The 18,698-nt window shown below is 54.6% G+C and overlaps 1 protein-coding gene across 3 annotated transcripts in view; it reads right to left on the reverse strand.

Annotated features, from left to right (window-relative positions):
* The window catches only part of DVL1 (dishevelled segment polarity protein 1), a 79,934-nt gene that overhangs the window by 48,523 nt on the left and 12,713 nt on the right, over window positions 1–18,698 (reverse strand). For all 3 annotated transcript variants that reach the window (XM_054175880.1, XM_054175879.1, XM_054175881.1), the window contains exon 2: window positions 772–841. In XM_054175880.1, coding sequence (XP_054031855.1) covers window positions 772–841 — 70 coding nt within the window. The remainder of the gene's footprint in view (window positions 1–771; window positions 842–18,698) is intronic.

Below are 18,698 nucleotides of genomic sequence, written 5' to 3' on the forward strand. Positions count from 1 at the left end.
GGCTGAGGCCCTTGGTGCCATGGTTTAGTTGATCAGATGGTGTTGGGTGCTAGGTTGGACTTGATGATCTCAAAGGTCTCTTCCAACCTGGTTAATTCTATTCTATTCTATTCCATTCTATTCCATTCTATTCTATCCTACCCTATCCTATCCTATCCTATCCTATCCTATCCTATCCTATCCTATCCTATCCTATCCTATCCTATTCTATTCTATTCTAAAGCAGGTAGGGGCCAATGTTTCTAGCCCTGCAATGATCTGTGCAGCTCCAGTGGCCAGGATGTGGAAGGGTTTGAAGCTGTGAACAATGAACCTCCAGGCAGATTGCCACAGAACTCCCCCAGCAGTTAGGTGCACAGAGAGGCAGATAAGCACTGCCATTCCCTGGGTGTCACTGTGGAGTCATCTGCAGTTCCTGAGGCAGGGCAGACACAGATGCTGCAGCAGAGTGAACACAAGCCCTGGTGGAGCCCCTCTGCAGAAGGTGCATTAGATCATCCCTGAGAGCTGGAGACTGGAGGCAGGTTTGCAAACAAGCTGGTGGGTGGGAAGGGAGCAGAGTCTAAGCCTTCTGAAGCAATGCATCCATCAGAGGTTCACAGAATGGGTTTGGGCTGGGAGAGATTTTAAAGCTCGTCCAGCTCCAACCCCCCTGCCAGGGGCAGGGCCACCTCCCACCAGCCCAGCCTGCTCAAGGCCTCATCCAGCCTGGCCCTGAACAGCTCCAGGGAGGGAATTACTGTGCCCACACTACCAAATGAGCCAACATACCCAGGACACCACTCTTCCATTGAAGCAAGGTAGCTTTGCATTGTCATCTGAGATCTCCTCCTTTACCACCCTGTCAAAACAAAAACAGAAACAAAAGGAAGAACATTGAGAGTTTGAAATCACAGCAGGGCCAGAGGTTGCTCTTCAGTGCTTCAGGAGAAAAGACAGAGTTTTACTCAACAGCTGTCACAAGCCTTTCAGGCTGGGAGAGTTTGTGACTGTTAGAGGAAGCAAGTGACAACAAAGGGCAGAACAGGACCTTTCCACACCACCATCCCAAACCAGCAGGCACAGAAGTCCTTGCAAGCATTTTTCCCACTTCCACCTCAATTTTGAAAGGTCTGATGGTGACCACAGCCCCAGTGAGCTGTGTCAGAGCTCACGAGGCAAGGCCACCCTGCTGGCAAACAAAGGACCATCACCTTCACTCCCTAGCCTGGATTTGGAGGCAAAGCACAGCACAGTCCCCACCCAGGCACAGAAGGAGCTGTGGTCAAGCTTCATACTGAACCCTCATCTCCTGTACATCCTGCCACTCTGCTCTGCTCTGCTCTGGTGAGACCTCACCTGGAGCACTGTGCCCAGCAGTAATGGGCACCCCAACACAAGAGAGATGTGGACCTGCTGGAGTGGGTGCAGAGGAGGCCACAAAGATGATCAGAGGGCTGGAGAACCCTGTGGGGACAGGCTGAGGGAGTTGGGACTTCTCAGCCTGGAGAATAGGCTGCTTCAGGGAGACCTCAGAGCAGTCTTCCAGTACCTGAAGGGGGCTGAGGAGAGCTGGAGAGGGACCTCGGACAAGGGCTTGTGCTGATAGTATGAGGGGGAATGGATTGAAGCTTGAGGAGGGCAGATTTAGACTGGAGATGAGAAACTCTTCACCCTGAGGGTGGTGAGAGCCTGGCACAGGCTGCCCAGGGAGGCTGTGGCTGTCCCCTCCCCGGAGCTGCTCAAGGCCAGGCTGGGTGAAGCCTGGAGCAGCCTGGGCTGCTGGGAGGTGTCCCTGCCCGTGGCAGGGGGGTCGGAGCTGGCTGAGCTTTAAGGTCCCTTCCAAGCCACCCCATTCCCTGAGTGTATGAAAAGGCCTGGGGGGGTCCTTGCCAGAGTGGCAGCAGAGGGGGGCAGGCAGGAGCGGCGGGAAGGCAGCAGGCTGCGGCCGCCCCAGCGCCGCGCTCCAGCGCCGCCTGCGCCGCCTGCTGCAGCCGAGGGGAGCAACTGCCGGAGCTGCTGCAACTTGAACTGCTAAATATAGCCCTGAGCTAGGAGGCAAGAGAATGACAGACTGTAATTCCCAGCTTGCTTTGGGTAGCAATCAACACTGCCAAGCACATCAAAGCCGGCAGCAGCCACTAATTTCCAATAGTGCTGTTTTACAAATCATTGTTTGTAGTGCAGAGGCAGCTGCCTTCAGCTCGCAGCAAGGAGAAGCAGTGCAGGGAAGGCAGGAGAGGAAGTATGGATGGCTGCAGCCAGATGCTTCAGTCTCAGCACAGCTTTGTGGTTCAGATGATGTCTTCTGCTCCACAAGAGCTCAGAAGCTGGGGCAGAGGGAGCCCCACGGCACTGGCTGCTCCTGGAGCAGACCCGGGCGTAGAGAAACACACCGTGGGCTGGGTTGGGTTGGAAGGGACCTCAAAGCTCAGCCAGTTCCAGCCCCCTGCCATGGGCAGGGACACCTCCCACCAGCACAGCTTGCTCAAGGCCTCATCCAACCTGGCCTTGAACACCACCATGCAGGGGGCATCCACAGCCTCCCTGGGCAGCCTGTTCCAGTGCCTCCCCACCCTCCCTGTAAACAATTTCTTCCTCATCTCCAGTCTCAATCTGCCCTCCTCAAGCTCAGTCCATTCCCTCTCATCCTGTCACTCCAAGCCCTTGTAAAAAGTCCCTGTCCAGCTCTTCTCTTCAGGTACTTGAAGGTCTTCCTGGAGCCTTCTCTTCCCCAGGTGCAACAGCCCCAGCATGAATGCCTTTCATGGCTGCTTCAGCTCTTCAGCATGTGGCCTGGACAGTCCAAGTGTTTTGGGGTCCAGCTCACAGGATGAAGTTGTCCTTGTCCTCTTGCAGGAGGATCAGCATGCTGCTGGGGGAGGGGAAGCACAGCTACCTGTCTCCAGCATTTCCCTGGGATAGCAGCACTGCAAGACAGGCTTCCAACACCACCATGCAGGGGGCAGCCACAGCCTCCCCGGGCAACCTGTGCCAGTGTCTCCCCTCCCTCACTGCAAAGAATTCCTTCCTCACCTCCAACCTGCCCTCCTCAAGCTTCAGTCCATTCCCTCTCATCCTACCACTCCAAGCCCTTGTGAAAGGTCCCTCCCCAGCTCTCCTGCAGTCTGTTGATGTTGGATGTGGTCCACTGTGGAGATGTGACACCAGTGGCCTCAAACACAGTTGCTAACAGGCTTACTGCATGGACAAAGAGCTTCTGATAGCCAGAAACAAACCCCATGGCCCAAGAGAGTTAAAGCTGCCCTGCAGAAGGGGAGATCTTTGTTTCCTAGGGCACATCCTGCCTCCTGTGCCTCTCTGATTGCTGGCAGGGTTGGAAGTCATGCAGCCTCTATTCCAGCACACACAATCTTCCACTTAAGCCAGGTTATGGAGCCACTCTGGGGCAAAGAGAGCAAACACATCCACAAAGCCATTCACACAGCTGCCACTCAAGGAGCACCAAAGAGAACAGAGCAGCCATCTGCAGCTCACTTGGGTGGCAATAGCTCCCAGCAGCAGGTCTGCCCCATGCTGCCCTGCTGTGCAGCACTCTCCTCTGCAGAGGGGAGACCCTGCCAGCACACCAACAGCTCAGCTGGAGACCCTCCTGCAAGGTCCACAGGCTTGTAGCACCCTCCTCTTCACCTCGACACACAAGACAGGAGATCCCTCGGTTGATCCTTAAATGCATCTCCCAGGTAAAAGGAAGGCAAAAGAAGAGAGGAGAACTCAGCCAGGGTCACACAGCACATCAGATCATCCAACAGACCCCCACCACCACCCCTGAACACCCCCAGGCACCTGCTCTCCCCTGTCAGCAAGCTCCTCACCATCACACCTCACAGCCACACAGCCAGCCCTTGGGAGGAGTGTGTGTGAGAGGTGTGGATGTGCAGGGAAGGGGAGGAGGGAACAGCTCTCAGCAGCTCACATCCTCAGATTTGAGGACTAATTACTGCATGAAACAATCAGTGCTGGCAACAGCCCCTCCTTCCCCTGGCTTCCTGGAATTGTGTCTGGAGCCTCTGACGGTGCTGCCAGCCTGCCCTGCACAAATGGGAACCAAAGCAGCCCTGGTCACCCTCTCACACCTCACCTACTACAGCTTTACACTCCTGGTTAACCTCCTACTATCCTGACTGCTTGCTCCCCTCCACAGAGGAAGACCAAGGACCCTTCAGGCTAACTCTCATCCCTCTGCCAAGCTGTTTGCTGCCTCCCAATACCTGCTGACTGCATACTAGGAGCACCAAGGGAACCCCCCAAGCCTCTAATGATTCTCTGATTCATGAGGATTCAAGTGGATGTTAAACCCTGCTGTGATAGTGTTGCACACACTTGCATTCTGATTGCATCATGCACTCCTGGGAGACACTTCAGCCCCACAATTAGCCAGAGGAGCTTTTGCTTTCCACTCAGGAACATGAGGTTAACAAGGCAATTCTCCCCTCCCTGATTCACCAGTTGCAGGCCCAAGCCTCAAGGCCACAGAGATGGGCAATGCAGGTTTGAGACCCCCTAGAGCTTCCCAGCCTGCACATCCTAACCCACCTCAACCCTATCTCATCACTGTGATCACAGCCAAGAGTTTGCTCAACTCTTCCTTCTTGTCCTCTGCTGATGGGAGAAGGGGAGAGAAGCTGCATCCATCACTTGCTGTAAGCTCATCAGGTAGCCCTGGAGAGAAGCCAAAGTGATTACACACTTGTCCTCTGCAGATCCTCAGTGGCAGGTGGGGAGGATCTTCTTTGCTGTAGGAGTGAGGGAGCCCTGGAGCAGGCTGCCCAGGGAGGCTGTGGAGTCTCCTCTGGAGGTTCCAAGACCCACCTGGATGTGTTCCTGTGTGACCTGCCCTGGCAGGGGGATTGGACTGGAGGATTTCAGCCAGCTCTTTCAGTGTCTAAACAAACTTGCAGGTCCAGTTATACCTTGAAGTTGAAGTGTGGGTGGAATTTATTACTAGCTCTGAGTGTAAGAGGTCTGAAGCCAGCTTTTCATTATGCTGGAAGCCTGTCTTGCAGTGCTGCTATCCCAGGGAAATGCTGGAGACAGGTAGCTGTGCTTCCCCTCCCCCAGCAGCATGCTGATCCTCCTGCAAGAGGACAAGGACAACTTCATCCTGTGAGCTGGACCCCAAAACACTTGGACTGTCCAGGCCACATGCTGAAGAGCTGAAGCAGCCATGAAAGGCATTCATGCTGGGGCTGTTGCACCTGGGGAAGAGAAGGCTCCAGGAAGACCTTAGAGCAACCTTCAAGTACCTGAAGAAGAGCTGGACAGGGACTTTTTACAGGGGCTTGGAGTGACAGGATGAGAGGGAATGGACTGAGCTTGAGGAGGGCAGATTGAGACTGGAGATGAGGGAGAAATTGTTTACAGGGAGGGTGGGGAGGCACTGGAACAGGCTGCCCAGGGAGGCTGTGGCTGCCTCCTCCCTGAAAGGGTTCAGGGCCAGGTTGGATGAGGCCTTGAGCAAGCTGGGCTGGTGGGAGGTGTCCCTGCCCATGGCAGGGAGGTGTTTGAGCTAGAAGCTGCTAGGCTGGATGGTAGGAAGAAGCTCTTCATAGAAAGAGAGATTGGCCACTGGGATGTGCTGCCCAGGGAGGTGGTGGAGTCCCCATCCCTGGAGGTGTTTAGGAAGAGACTGGATGGGGAGCTTGGTGCCATGGTTTAGTTGATCAGATGGTGCTGGGTGAGAGGTTGGACTTGGTGATCTCAAAGGTCACTTCCAACCTGGTTAATTCCATTCCATTCCATTCCATTCCAAATATGATCTTCAGTGTCCCTTCCAACCCAACCCATCTCCATGAGTGTTAAACCTTCCAGGGCTGCCTCTGAGACTCATGAAGACGCAGGGGGCCCAGCACCACGCACGGCACAGGACAACCCTGAAGCTTATACAGAGCTTCACTGTCTGGTGAAGGCTGCTGGTGGCTTCCCACAAAGAGCCTTCTGGGGGCTTTCTGTGCAGTCCTGTGGGAGAGCTGGCATTGTGCAGATGCTCTGAAGGGGAGCAGAGATGGTTGTCCCCACCTTCACGCCCGGGTTTCACACAGGCACCACGGCATCTGCCTCGGCACGGCCTCCCGGTCCCACCTCTGGGGCAGTGCAGACCAAAGAGGCCTTATGGAAACAAACTCAAATCACTCTCACCACATCAACAGCCAGAATGATGCCATCTAATTAAAGCATGTCTAGACAAACAACCCCAGGGGGAGAGAGATAGTATCTGCCCTAAGTGGTGGAGGTTTCTGCACAGGGACCACACTAAAGCCGTTTGGGAAGAGCTTCTCTGGAACCTTGGAGTGGATGACAGAGCTGCTTCTCCTGCAACTAGCTGGGCATGCACCTCCCTGCCAGCAATCACTACAGCCTGGCTGTAACTAACATCTCTCTGAGGGACTGAGAAAGGCTGGGGGCTAATTTTTTGACCTGGCTTTGTTATTGGAATGGAAGCACAAAGGAAACCTTTCCCAGGGGAGGAAGAGTTGATCCTTATCTCCACTGCTCTCCTGGATGTGCAGCAGCTCTTGGTCTGTGGTGCTTGGCAGCTGGCAGGCTTGGGTGACACCTTCATTGAAAACAAATTGAGGTTGTAATAAGAGGCCTGGAGTTGCTACTATGGTGGTAATAAGAGGTCTGGAGTTGCTACTATAGTGGCAATAAGAGACCTGGAGTTGCTGCTCAGCTGCAATGAGAGACCTGGAGTTGCTGCTCAGCTGCAATGAGCTCTGGAGTTGCTCCTGCAGCTGCAGGCTGGAGTTGCCTCACTTCTGGTGGGAAGTTTCTGAGCAGTGGCTGCAAAGTGCTGCTTTTTGTGTGCTGGTGAATTCAAGTTCCCAGGACATCCTTCAGGATGATGTGCAATGTTGTGCATTCAGGGAGCTCCTAATGCTCCAGAAGTAGCTCTGAAAGGAGTGGGAAGGGAGTGGGAAGGGAGCTAAAGGCAGCTCCTGTTGGAGGCAGCTGGTGCTGAGGGAGGCTGCTACCAAAATCAGCTCTCCCTCTGCAGAGAGACTTCCCCCCCAGCCAAGCTGGGCAGCTTCTCTTGCTGTCTATCAGTGGGGCCAAGAGCTGTTGATGACCAGCTGAAAGCAGGGGGAACCTTTGCCTTTCCATCCTCAGCTGCAGGACTGGCTTGCAGCCCAGCCCTCGGAGCCCAGCCCTCGGAGGCCAGCACTGGGACTGCGCACCGCAAACCGCAGCAGCTCAAGGAATCGGAATGCAGCTGGCAGGGAGCGAGGTCACGACCTGACTCCAGCCTGCAGAGGAGGCTTAGATATTCAACAGGCTGCATCTCTGCCTTGACTCTGTGTGGAAGTCATCTCCAAGTGCTGTGTTGTCCTGCTCTGGAGTGCTGAAGATAATTGCACCCTGGGGAAAGCAAAAGGGGAGGCAGCTCTTTCAAGCAGGCAGTCCCCAACCAACTCGCTGCTGGCTGCGGCCTCCCTCCGAGTGGCTTCCCCAGATCTGTTTTCAAGAACTACTTAATTCCATGGGAGGGGGTTGGTGGGGATTAATATTTATTGATTTGCAACTAACCCATTGGATTGGGACTGGGAAAGGTGGGTTCAGCCAGGTCAGCGTTCTGCCGACCTGTCCCTTGGTACGGAGGATTCCCTGGGGCAGAGCTGGTGGCACTGTGCCTGGCCCTTTGGGACAGCTGCAGGAATGGGTTCAGGCACACCTGCGAGCCTGGCAGACAGGCACATAAATAATGTACTAACTAGCAATGGGGCTGAGAGGCAAAAGGGAAGCAACAGCAAGGCCAGAGGGCTGGCAGCGTGGCTGCAATGCTTCGCTGCTGCTGCACAGGTTGGCCAGCCCTATTCCAAAGCCTCTCCGAGGGAGGAGATGCTATTGATGAAAGCAAATGGCAAGGACTTAAGACTCCCAAAGTCCACCATTTGGTGGCTTTTCTGTTCACACAGCTAAGGGGAACCTTTTCCCTGCTAGAGAAGACTGAGAATGGAATGGAATGGAATGGAATGGAATGGAATGGAATGGAATGGAATGGAATGGAATGGAATGGAATAGAATAGAATAGAATAGAATAGAATAGAATAGAATAGAATAGAATAGAATAGAATAGAATAGGAATAGAGTAGAGTAGAATAGAATAGAATAAGGAATAGGAATAGAATTAACCAGTTTGGAAGAGACCTTTGAGATAATCAAGTCCAACCTATCACCCAACACCATCTGATCAACTAAACCATGGCACCAAGTGCCTCAGCCAGGCTCTTCCTAAACACCTCCAGGGATGGGGACTCCACCACCTCCCTGGGCAGCACATCCCAATGGCCAATTTCTCTTGCTGGGAAGAATTTCTTCCTCACCTCCAGCCTAAACCTCCCCTGGCACAGCTTGAGACTGTGGCCTCTTGTTCTGGTGCTGGGTGCCTGGGAGAAGAGCCCAACCCCCAGCTGGCTCCAAGCTCCCTTCAGGGAGTTGGAGAGAGCAAGAAGGTCTCCCCTGAGCCTCCTCTTCTGCAGGCTAAGCAACCCCAGCTCCCTCAGCCTCTCCTCAGGGCTAATGGAATGGAGATGAACCCTGTGCACAACTGGGGCTGCCAGGGCTAAATCAAGCAGACTAATTTCTAGAGATAGCAACACAAAATTCATAAATCATTGCACTTGAGTCAGATTTTCACAGCTGGAGCAGCTGCACAGCCACTGAAATGCTGCTAATTAAGGAGCAGAGAGGCAAACTGTAGCATGCAGCAAGTTCCCTCCCTCCTCAACAGCCAGCCATGAATGTTTTTCAGGTACTCAATTGGAAGCCATGGCTCACAGATGCTCCAAAGGGCACTCTGTGTGGAGACCCTTTAGGGATAATGGGGTAGAAGTTCTGGCAAGGGTTTGTAGCCCAGCACAAGCTGGGCTGTGCTGCACTTGACTGAAACTGGAGGATGAGGCAGATCTGGGCTGAGAGCCCAAGCACCAGTTGGTTCAAAACACGTGGAACCTTTCAGGATGAGTCACTGTGTCAGACTGCTGCACTTGGGAACCAGTGACAGGCCTTCAGAAGTGCCTGCAGGCTGATGCAGATGGTCTCCCCTGAGCCTCCTCTTCTGCAGGCTAAGCAACCCCAGCTCCCTCAGCCTCTCCTCCCAGGGCTGTGCTCCAGACCCCTCCCCAGCTTTGTTGCCCTTCTCTGGACACCTTCCAGCATCTCAACATCTTTCCTAACCTGAGGAGCCCAGAACTGGACACAGGCCTCCAGGTGTGGCCTGGGCAGTGCTGAGCACAGGGCAGAATGACCTCCCTGCTCCTGCTGGCCTCACTGTTCCTGATGCAGGCCAGGATGCCCTTGGCCTTCTTGGCCACCTGGGCGCACTGCTGGCTCCTGTTCAGCCTACTATCAACCACTACTCCCAGGTCCCTCTCTGCCTGGCTGCTCTCAGCCACTCTGCCCCCAGCCTGTAGCACTGCCTGGGGTTGCTGTGGCCAAAGTGCAGAACCTGTGTTCAATCTCCTGCCCTTGGATTCTCCCCTGGGGAGCTGAATCGTTCTCACTGTATTCCTGTGCTTCAGCTTAGGTCAGCATCTGGTACAGGACCTAAGTGCCAAAACCTTTCTAGCATCCAGAAGCTCTCCTGCAAGCTGCTAAAGGCTTCCTGCTGCTGGAGAAGGCTGGCAGGAGAAACTGCTGGATGTGCCTCCAGGAACAAAGGTGGAGTGGGGAAAACAGGGAAGAGGCAGCTGTGTGGGCAAAGGTGTTTAGTGTGGTGATGAAGATGAGATGTGGCAGAGGATAACTGGTGTGTAAATAGAGGCCTGGCTGTTAATGGCAGGCAGAATCCCTGTGTTTGTATTTCAGAAGTGTTCTGGATAAGAGCAGACAGAGAGTGGCAGCTCACTGCATAAGCAAAGCAGAGCAGAATGCTGCTCACTACATTTGTCACCTCTGCAGGAAGAGCTGCAGGGTGACCCACTGCAAGGAGGAGCTGCTGTGTGTGGTGGAAGGACAGGAGGCAAACCTCAAGCTGAGAAGCTGCAGATGTAGTTGGGAGATCAGAGAATGGTTTGGGTTGGAAGGGACCTCCAAGGCTCATCCAGTCCAACCCTCCTGCAGTCAGCAGGGACATCCTCCACTAGATCAGGTTGCTCAGAGCCCTGTCCAGCCTGACCTTGAAGATCTCCAGGGATGGGGCCACAGCCACCTCCCTGGGCAAGCTGTTGCAGTGTTCCAGCAGCCTCCTGGTGCAGAGCTTGCTCCTCACATCCAATCTCAATCTGCTCTGCTCTAATTTCAAACCATTGCCCCACATCCTATCTCTGCAGTCCCTCTGCAGCCTTCTTGTAGCCTCCTGCAGGTACTGTAAGGCTGCTCTTAGGTCTCCCAGGAGCCTTCCCTTCTGCTGACTGCAGGGGGTTGGACAAGGTGACCTTGGAGGGTCCTTTCCAACCCCACACATTCTGCAAGTCCAGGCAGTGCCACCACAAGAGCTGGCTGGAGCCAGTGGCCTCATGGAGAAGAAATGCAGGACTTGTGCAGCTGAACCTGTGCAGATCATGCTGAGCTGCTCTGTTAGGAGAGCTGTGGTGTCCAGTGGGGCCAGAGCTCCTTTGTGCAGCGTCCTGAAGAGGGTTCTGCTGCAGAGCTGGGTGTGTCACTGCGATGGGAGCAGGCAGCACCTCCATATGCCTTCCTGACAGGCTTCTGAGGGAGCTGGCATGCAAAAGGGCAGCTCTGGGAAGGCAAAGCATTGCCTGTCTTGATGAATAACAACCTAAGAAAGGAGAATGCTGGTCCCAGCCTGGCTCTGTGGTATTTTGAGGAGTGATTGGCACGAGCCTTCCGTGGAGAAGCAGGGGAGCTGTGCCTCGGAGCACGGCAACACGGCTCCCTGCTCGCCAGCTCAGTGGGGTGCAGGCAAGATCTGAGGCTTGCCTGCATCACAGAAGGCTGCAGGTCCTTTGTGCTGAGCAGAGCCCTCCTCTGCTGCACTGCCTGATGGTGTTTATCTGCTTGGCAGAAAGCTTTCTCCTCTCCTCCCCTCTTCCTTATCTCCAGAAGAAACCTTCTCCCCCAGCCGAGCCTCCCCTGGCGATCCTGGGGGTGCTGCTGCTTTCATTCCTTCCTCCAGGCTGGAGGAATGGGTGGCTGAGGGAAGTGGAAGGGTGGCTGAGGGAAGTGGAAGGGTGGCTGAGGGAAGTGGAAGGGTGGCTGAGGGAAGTGGAAGGGTGGCTGAGGGAAGTGGAAGGGTGGCTGAGGGCTCTCTGTGCTGCCCCCTCAGCTACAAGAAGCCTCAGGTTTTAATGCTGCACTAAAGATTGAACCCCAAATGCCAGCCAGCTTCAGAAAGGCTGCTTGCAGAGCTGCAGCCTTCAGCTCCAGCTGAGCTCTTGCAGTTTGTCACCAGCTCAGAAAGGGGAGAGGTGGTTTGGTTGGAAGTTCAGTGCCTTCCAGCTGTGTGCTGCTGGGTTGGCCATAGAGGTGTCCCTGCTGACCGCAGGGGAGTTGGGCAAGATGACCTTTGAGGCTCCCTTCTGATCTAACGCAATCTGTGCCCCTGTGGACCCTGCCATTCCAACTCTGCTTGAAGGAACTCCATGTCTGTCTTCAAGGTGGCCTTGACTGCCTCCAGGGAGGGGGCATCTTAAGCCCTCCATTTATTAGGCAGGTTTAAAACACTGGACACAGTGAAAGGAGCCTTCAAAAGAGAAGGAGCAGGCTGGCCAAGAGCTGCCATGAGGAAATACTCCAAACACTGCACTTGGGTAGGCAGCACCCAGCAGCTGGTGAAGCACAGAGGCCCTGCTCTGGGAGGGATCCCTATTAGCACAGCAGGGACAGGCTTCCTCCCTGCCCACCTCTGCCTGGTTGGTTCCCCACCTCTCTCTCTCCTCAAGAGTCCTTTCAGCAACCAAAAGAGGCTGCTCAGAGAAGCAGCTCAGATAAAAGGTGCTCAGACTCTATGCATCACATGGAGAGAAGTGAAGCTCTTCCATATGCAAAGGGAGAGCAGGCAAGATGCAAACCCTTCACTCCAAACCTGCACAAGCCCAGCATTTGCCTTCTAAATGAGGATCTGCAGCTTTAAGTGCAGAATCCAACAGAACCTCTGCCTTCATTTCCCCATGTCTCAGTGTGGAAGAGAGAAGGCAACACAGGGCCCAGTTTATTGTTGGGTTTTTTCCCCCTTAATTAAGCAGCATTTAAAGGCCTCTGAAAGGAAGAGCAGACCTTCATTATCCTGGCACCACACAGAATGAGATAAGCCTTCTGCAGGGGAAAAATCATCATCTAAACCCCAAGATGAAAGCCTTGCTGCATCTTTTTTTTCCCCCCCAACAGATGGTTAAGATGAGGCAGGAAAGTGAGTGGCAAGCTTGGAAACCCACAAACCAGCTCAGGTCTTCCCAGTGCTAGGTAACCTCCTTGGCCACAGGCAGCCTGCTGAAGAGCCTCAGTCACAGTTAGGAGCATGACAGTGCACCAGCAGCTGGACAGGCAGTGTCCTCCTGCAGCAATTTCAGCTCTCCCATTTGGAGCAGGTTTATTGGCTTAGCTTTCACAGATTCATAACTTCCTAGAATGGGTTGGGTTGGAAGGAACCTCCAAGCTCAGCCAGTTCCAACCCCCTGCCATGGGCAGGGACACCTCCCACCAGCCCAGGTGGCTCAGGGCCTCATCCACCTTGGCCTTGAACCCCTCCATGCAGGGGGCAGCCACAGCCTCCCTGGGCAGCCTGTGCCAGGGTCTCCCCACCCTCACTGCAAAGAATTTCTTCCTCATCTCCAGTCTCAATCTGCCCTCCACCAGCTTCAATCCATTCCCTCTCACCCTCTCACTACAAGCCCTTGTAAACTTCACAAGCTCCACTGCCAAGATTGCTACAGGAATTGCAAAGTGCCCTTTGCCAGCCTGCTGATGTCTTCCAGATGCACAACTCCCTGCTCCAGCCTGGCAGATACACCACACCTCCCCTTCTGCTTCTGGTCACAGCCACCTGTGGTACTTCCCTTGGCAATGCAGCTCTGGAGGGCTCCAACAAAGCTCTGAGCTGCTGGCTGTGAAACACATCACAGGGGAACCTGACCCTCCACGAGTGCTGGTCCCACTGAGCTTCTTGCTGTGTCCCTAGAGGACAGGGGGAGGAGGCCCAGGAACAACCCTTGCTGCAAGGGCAGATGCAGCCAGGCTGTGTATTTGTGCCAGGCTGTGTATTTGTGCCAGGCTGTGTAATGCTCAGTAGGAGTGCAGAAGATTTCCTCCAAATCCTATTAGGGAAGCAAAAGCTGTTTGCTGTATCAAATCCAAACTAATGAGAAGAGCCCAACTTCACATCCCAGTGCTCACAAGCCCCCAGGTCCTCTTAGGGCTTGGGGCTTAGGTGGCCTAAGTCTCAGCAGTTTTTTCCCCACAGGTCACATTTTCAGCTGACTCAACACCAGCAGACTCCAGCTGCAGGAGAGGCAAAGTGCAAAGCTTCCTTCAGCTTGCTGCTTGCGTCCCCAGCAGAGTCAGGAACAGCTGAACAGCTCCAACCCACACCACCAACCCTGCCCAGCTTCTGGAGCTTCCCCAATCCTCTTTCTTCTGCAGAAGGCTACTGATAGCATCTCTCAAGAGTAAGACTCCACTTTGTCACTTCCTAATTCTGACTTCCCTGAGACATGGATCCTGCTGTTTGGCAGGGCCAGATAACAGGAGACCCAATCCCAGTGGGTTTGTAATCTCTCCATTCTCCTCTTACAGCTGTGTTTCTATCTCGACTCATTTGCTGCCAGGGGCTTTGGAAGACCAGCAGCTCTGTGGCTGCAGCACTTCCAATGGTGATGCAGCCAAGCAGAGGCTGGTTTCTTAATTAGTGATCCCTGGAGTCTGAAGAGAGAAGCAGCAGCTCTCAAAAGGAGCCAGCAGTGGGGGTGGGGATGGGAGTTAAACTCTGAAACACAGCCTACTTGTTTCAGTTTGTCCAAAGAGAGACCAAGCACCTCATCCACAGGTGAGAATCTAGCTGGTGCTCAGCAAACCAGAGTCCAGTAAGGCACCAAAAGCCCTTTCAGAAGTCAGGCAGGCTGGTGGGGAGCTCAGAAATAAACACACATGAAGCACCTGTCTCTTCTTAGGAAGAGCCTGGATGGTCTCTCCTGAGCCTCCTCTTCTGCAGGCTAAGCAACCCCAGCTCCCTCAGCCTCTCCTCACAGGGCTGTGCTCCAGACCCCTCCCCAGCTTTGTTGCCCTTCTCTGGACACCTTCAAGTCTCTCCATGTCCTTCTTATACTGAGAAGCCCAGAACTGGACACAGGCCTCCAGGTGTGGCCTGAGCAGTGCTGAGCCCAGGGCAGAATGACCTCCCTGCAATTCATGCAGCAGCTCCCAGGACAAGGCCAAGACAGACCACAAAGGTGTCCCCAGGAAAAGCAGCTGCCAAGGAGGCTCCTGCCAAAGCTCAGTCGCTCCCCTTGGGACACCCAGGAGCCCCTGCAGCCAGGCACTGAAATTCCCAGCTCCTGCTGCACTGCCTGGTTTCAGTCAGACCAACTGAAGCCAGCCTGGCACCCCAGCCCCCAAGCTGCCCCGCAGCAAAGGCCAACCCACAGCAGCTTTCTCCTCAGCTGCCTGCCCCACTGCCCACCTGCCGGAACGGGAGGCTGGGGGGCGGCAGCAAAGGCAACACAAAATCAGCAGATGACAAGTTTGCTTCTTAGCCACAGTGAATATGAGATGCATTAAAGAAAGGGGGAAACAAGGGAAGGAAGGAGAGGGGATGAAAAGCAGGATGTGAAAGGAGCAGGAGCTGCAACAGCATGGCTAATGTCAGCCATGAAATGAACCCCTGCTGGGACAAGCTGAAAGACAGAAGAGGCAGGGCTCCCGAGCGTTAACTCCTTGGTGGCTCTGCTTCAGCTGCACCTCTCTCCGGTATCACAGGAGGAAGGGGAGCTCCCTTCACCCGACAGGCAATGCTGACAGGCTACAGACCTGCAACAGCTCTGACAACACCACACAGATTCACTCCGGGCTGCAAACTTCCACTGCCTTCACTCAGAGTTCAGCAGGAGACACTGACTACAGAACTCAGGTTGGAAAAGACCTCGGAGATCATCAAGCCCAAGCTGGCCCCCAGCACCATCTCATCAGCTGAACCATGGCACCAAGTGCCTCATGATCCTGAAGGGCTCTTCCAACCTGGTCTATTCCATTCCATTCTATTCCATTCTATCCTATCCCATCCCATTCCATCCTATCCCATCCCATCCCCTCCCATCCCATCCCCTCCTATCCCATCCCAATTCCATCCTATCCCATTCCATTCTAGCCTATTCCATCCTATCCCATTCCCTCCTATTCTATTCTATTCCATTCTATTCCATTCCATTCTATTCCATTCTATTCCATCCTATTCCATCCTATCCTATTCTATTCTATTCCATTCCATCCTATCCCATTCCATTCTATCCTATTCCAGTCCATCCCATTCCTTTCCATTCTATCCAGGCTCTTCCTAAACACCTCCAGGGATGGGGACTCCACCACCTCCCAAAGACCAATCTCTCTGTCTGGGAAGAACTTCTTCCTCCCACCCAGCCTGAACCTCCCCTGGCACAGCCTGGGCCTGTGGTGGCTGCAGGAGCCGTGGTGCAACAGAGAGCAGAGAGCTCCTAACCAAGCTGCAGGTTCCCACAGGCTCCTGGGCCTTTCCCTCTCTTCCCAAGGCTCCAAGCTCTCTGGGAGGCACATTCAGTACCACTTCAGGATTAGTTTCTACTACCATTGAAGGCAGGGAGGGTTTTTGCCTAGAGTGAATGAAGGAACTTGTCAAGCACGTCTGCAAGCGCTGCACTTGCTCAACCATCCCTAATGACTAAGTACCTCCAGGTTTCCTCCTGACATCACAAATCCAACCTCTCCCTTGAATTCATAGAATCACAGAGCTGGCAGGGCTGGAAGGGAGCTCAAGGCTCAGCCAGCTCCAACCCCCTGCCATGGCCAGGGACACCTCACACCACAGCAGGTTGCTCACAGCCACCTCCAGCCTGGCTGCAAACACCTCCAGGCAGGAGGCTTCCACCAGCTCCCTGGGCAGCCTGTGCCAGGCTCTCACCACCCTCATGGGCAACAACTTCTTCCTCACATCCAATCTGAATCTCCCCATTCCTAGTTTTGCTCCATCCCCCCCAGTCCTATCCCTCTGGGACCCCCTCAAAAGTCCCTCCCCAGCTTTCTTGCAGCCCCCTGCAGATCCTGGAAGGCCACAAGGAGGTCTCCTCAAAGCCTTCTCCTCTCCAGCCTGCACAACCCCAACTCTCTCAGGCTGTCTCCAGAGCAGAGCAGCTCCAGCCCTCTGCTCCTCCTTGTGGCCCTTCTCTGGACACCTTCCAGCCCCTCCAGATCCTTCCTGGCACAGAGGCTGCAGAACTGGCCCCAGAGCTCCAGCTGTGGTCTCGGCAGGGCAGAGCAGAGGGGCATAATCCCCTCCCTGGCCCTGCTGGCTCTGCTCCTCTTGCTGCAGCCCAGGATGGCATTGGCTCTCTGGGCTGCAAGTGCTCCCTGCTGGCTGCTGTTGAGCTTCTCCTCCCCCAGCACCCCCAGGTCCTTTTCTTCAGGGCTGCTCTGCAGCCAGTCCCTGCCCAGCCTGGATCAGTGCCTGGGATTGCCCTGCCCCAGCTGCAGGACCCTGCAGAACTCCACAGTGTAAGTAGCCCCTCTGCTTAGAAGCAACCTGCTTGCTCCAGAGGGTCCTAACTATTCCTGCTTCCTGCAGCAGCCCTCTCTTCCCCTCACATGCAAATCAGCCACAGCACAATCACAGGGCAACTATTTAGGTCGTTCCTTCCTCAAGCCCTGGCAATTCCTCTGTGTTTGCTCAGCAGCTTGTCTCCACTGATTAAACTCTGGCTGCAGAAATGGGAGGGCAAGCCTCCAGTTAAGTCTTCTCAGAGAAGCTGGACCCCAAACCAGCCTCGGCAAAATCACCAGGGCCATCCTCCCCTCTTCCCCACCACGCTCATTAAAGCCAGGAGCTGGTGCTTAATTACTCTGGAAACTGGCATTCCAGGGGCAGGCCAGGCCAGAAGGCAAGCAGCAATCAGATGGCAAAAGCAAAGCCTCGACATCAAAGCTCTTCCTGCACAGCTGAGGTACACTCAGAACCTTCCCTCAGCTCTGATGCTCAGAGGAGAAGGCTCCCAGAAGCTGCAGACCTGTATGGCCACACCATAACCCCTCTGCTCCCTGCCTCAGCAGTGGGAGAACTCACCCTGCCACGTCAGTGCAGCTGCCAGGACAAAGCTGGCACGAGCACAGAGAGATTTTTCTCCTGAGGTCAGCACCCCGGGAAGAGTTTACTTCTGAAGCAGCATTTCAGGACCCAGTCCACCTCCATGATCCCTGCTTACAAGGTGGAGATGGAGAAGGCTGGGAGCTGGGTATTCTGCAGCCCAGGCAGCCTTCACTGTGTCATGGTCTCCAAAGCACACACGGAGAGGACGAAGCAAGCAGCCCCAAGCACCCTGCCCAGGGAGAAAGGCCTCCTCCTCTTCCCTGCAGGAACAAGGAGCAAAACCATTTCCTGAGGTGCAGGTCAGGCATCCCCAGGAAGGTGTCAGCTTGGCTGCAAGTGCTATCTGCCCCCTGGAGTCAGTCTCAGGTTTGGGCAAACAGGCAACACTGAAGAGCCAAAAGGCTTCAGAGGCCAGCCGGAGGCAGCGCTGGCATTTGCAGCCTCCTGGACAGCAGGCATGACCTCTTCCTTTCTTCCCCCTCCAGAAGAGGATCAGCTATCTGCCAGCTTTGGGAGGGTGTGGAAGGAGAGGAATTTGCTCTTTTGTGTACTCTCAAAGTAAAAGAGGGTCAGAAAGCAGTGGGAGCTGCCAGGAACTCCGAGGGGAAAACAACAACGTTCAGATGCTGCTTCCCTCAGAACCTCTCCCAGGAGCTCGCTTGTAACGTGTTGAGTGCTAAGCCAACCACAACCACGAGGAGCAAACACCTCCCCAAGCACTTTAGGTGGTCACTGATGGCCTGCAGATTTCAGCCCATGGGAAGCTAAGCCAAGGCAAGTCTCTGTACTGCAGCATGCTGGAGTAGAAGCTCACCCACAGCATCATCCTCCCACAGGGCTCCTCCTGCTTCACTTCTGCTGTTACACAGGCTCCATGTTACCAGGCTCAGGATCACACCACAGCAATCCCTCAGCTGGTGCCACCTCAAGTTGGTCTCCAGCAGACTGCTTTGAGCAATGCAGGTACAGGGTCAGAGAAGGGAAGCTCAGCTCTCTTCCAGTGCTGTTCCAGGGAGGACATTTTTACAGCCTCCCTGTGGTTTATTGCCAGCAACACAGACTCAGAATGGTTTGGCTTGGAAGGGATCTTCAAGACCATGCCAGCCTGATCTAGTGTGGGGTGTCCCTGCCCATGGCAGGGGGGCTGGAACTAGATGATCCTTGGGGTCCCTTCCAACCCTGACTGATACTAGGACACTGTGATCATCCAGTTCCAAAGCCCTGCCACAGGCAGGGACAGCTCCCACCAGCCCAGGTTGCTCAAGGCCTTCAACACCTCCAGGGAGGAGGCATCCACAGCCTCCCTGGGCAGCCTACTCCAGCCTCTCACCACCCTCATAGTAAAGAGCTTCTTCCTAAGCTCCAGTCTAAACCTACTCTCCCTCTGCTTCAAGCCACCCCCCTTGTCCCATTGCTTATGACAAGTCCCTCTCCAGCCTTCCCATAGCATCCCTGGTTTTCCTCTAACCTCCCT

This window comes from Dryobates pubescens, chromosome 33, assembly GCF_014839835.1.
Source record: "Dryobates pubescens isolate bDryPub1 chromosome 33, bDryPub1.pri, whole genome shotgun sequence".
Classification (NCBI taxonomy): Eukaryota; Metazoa; Chordata; class Aves; order Piciformes; family Picidae; genus Dryobates; species Dryobates pubescens.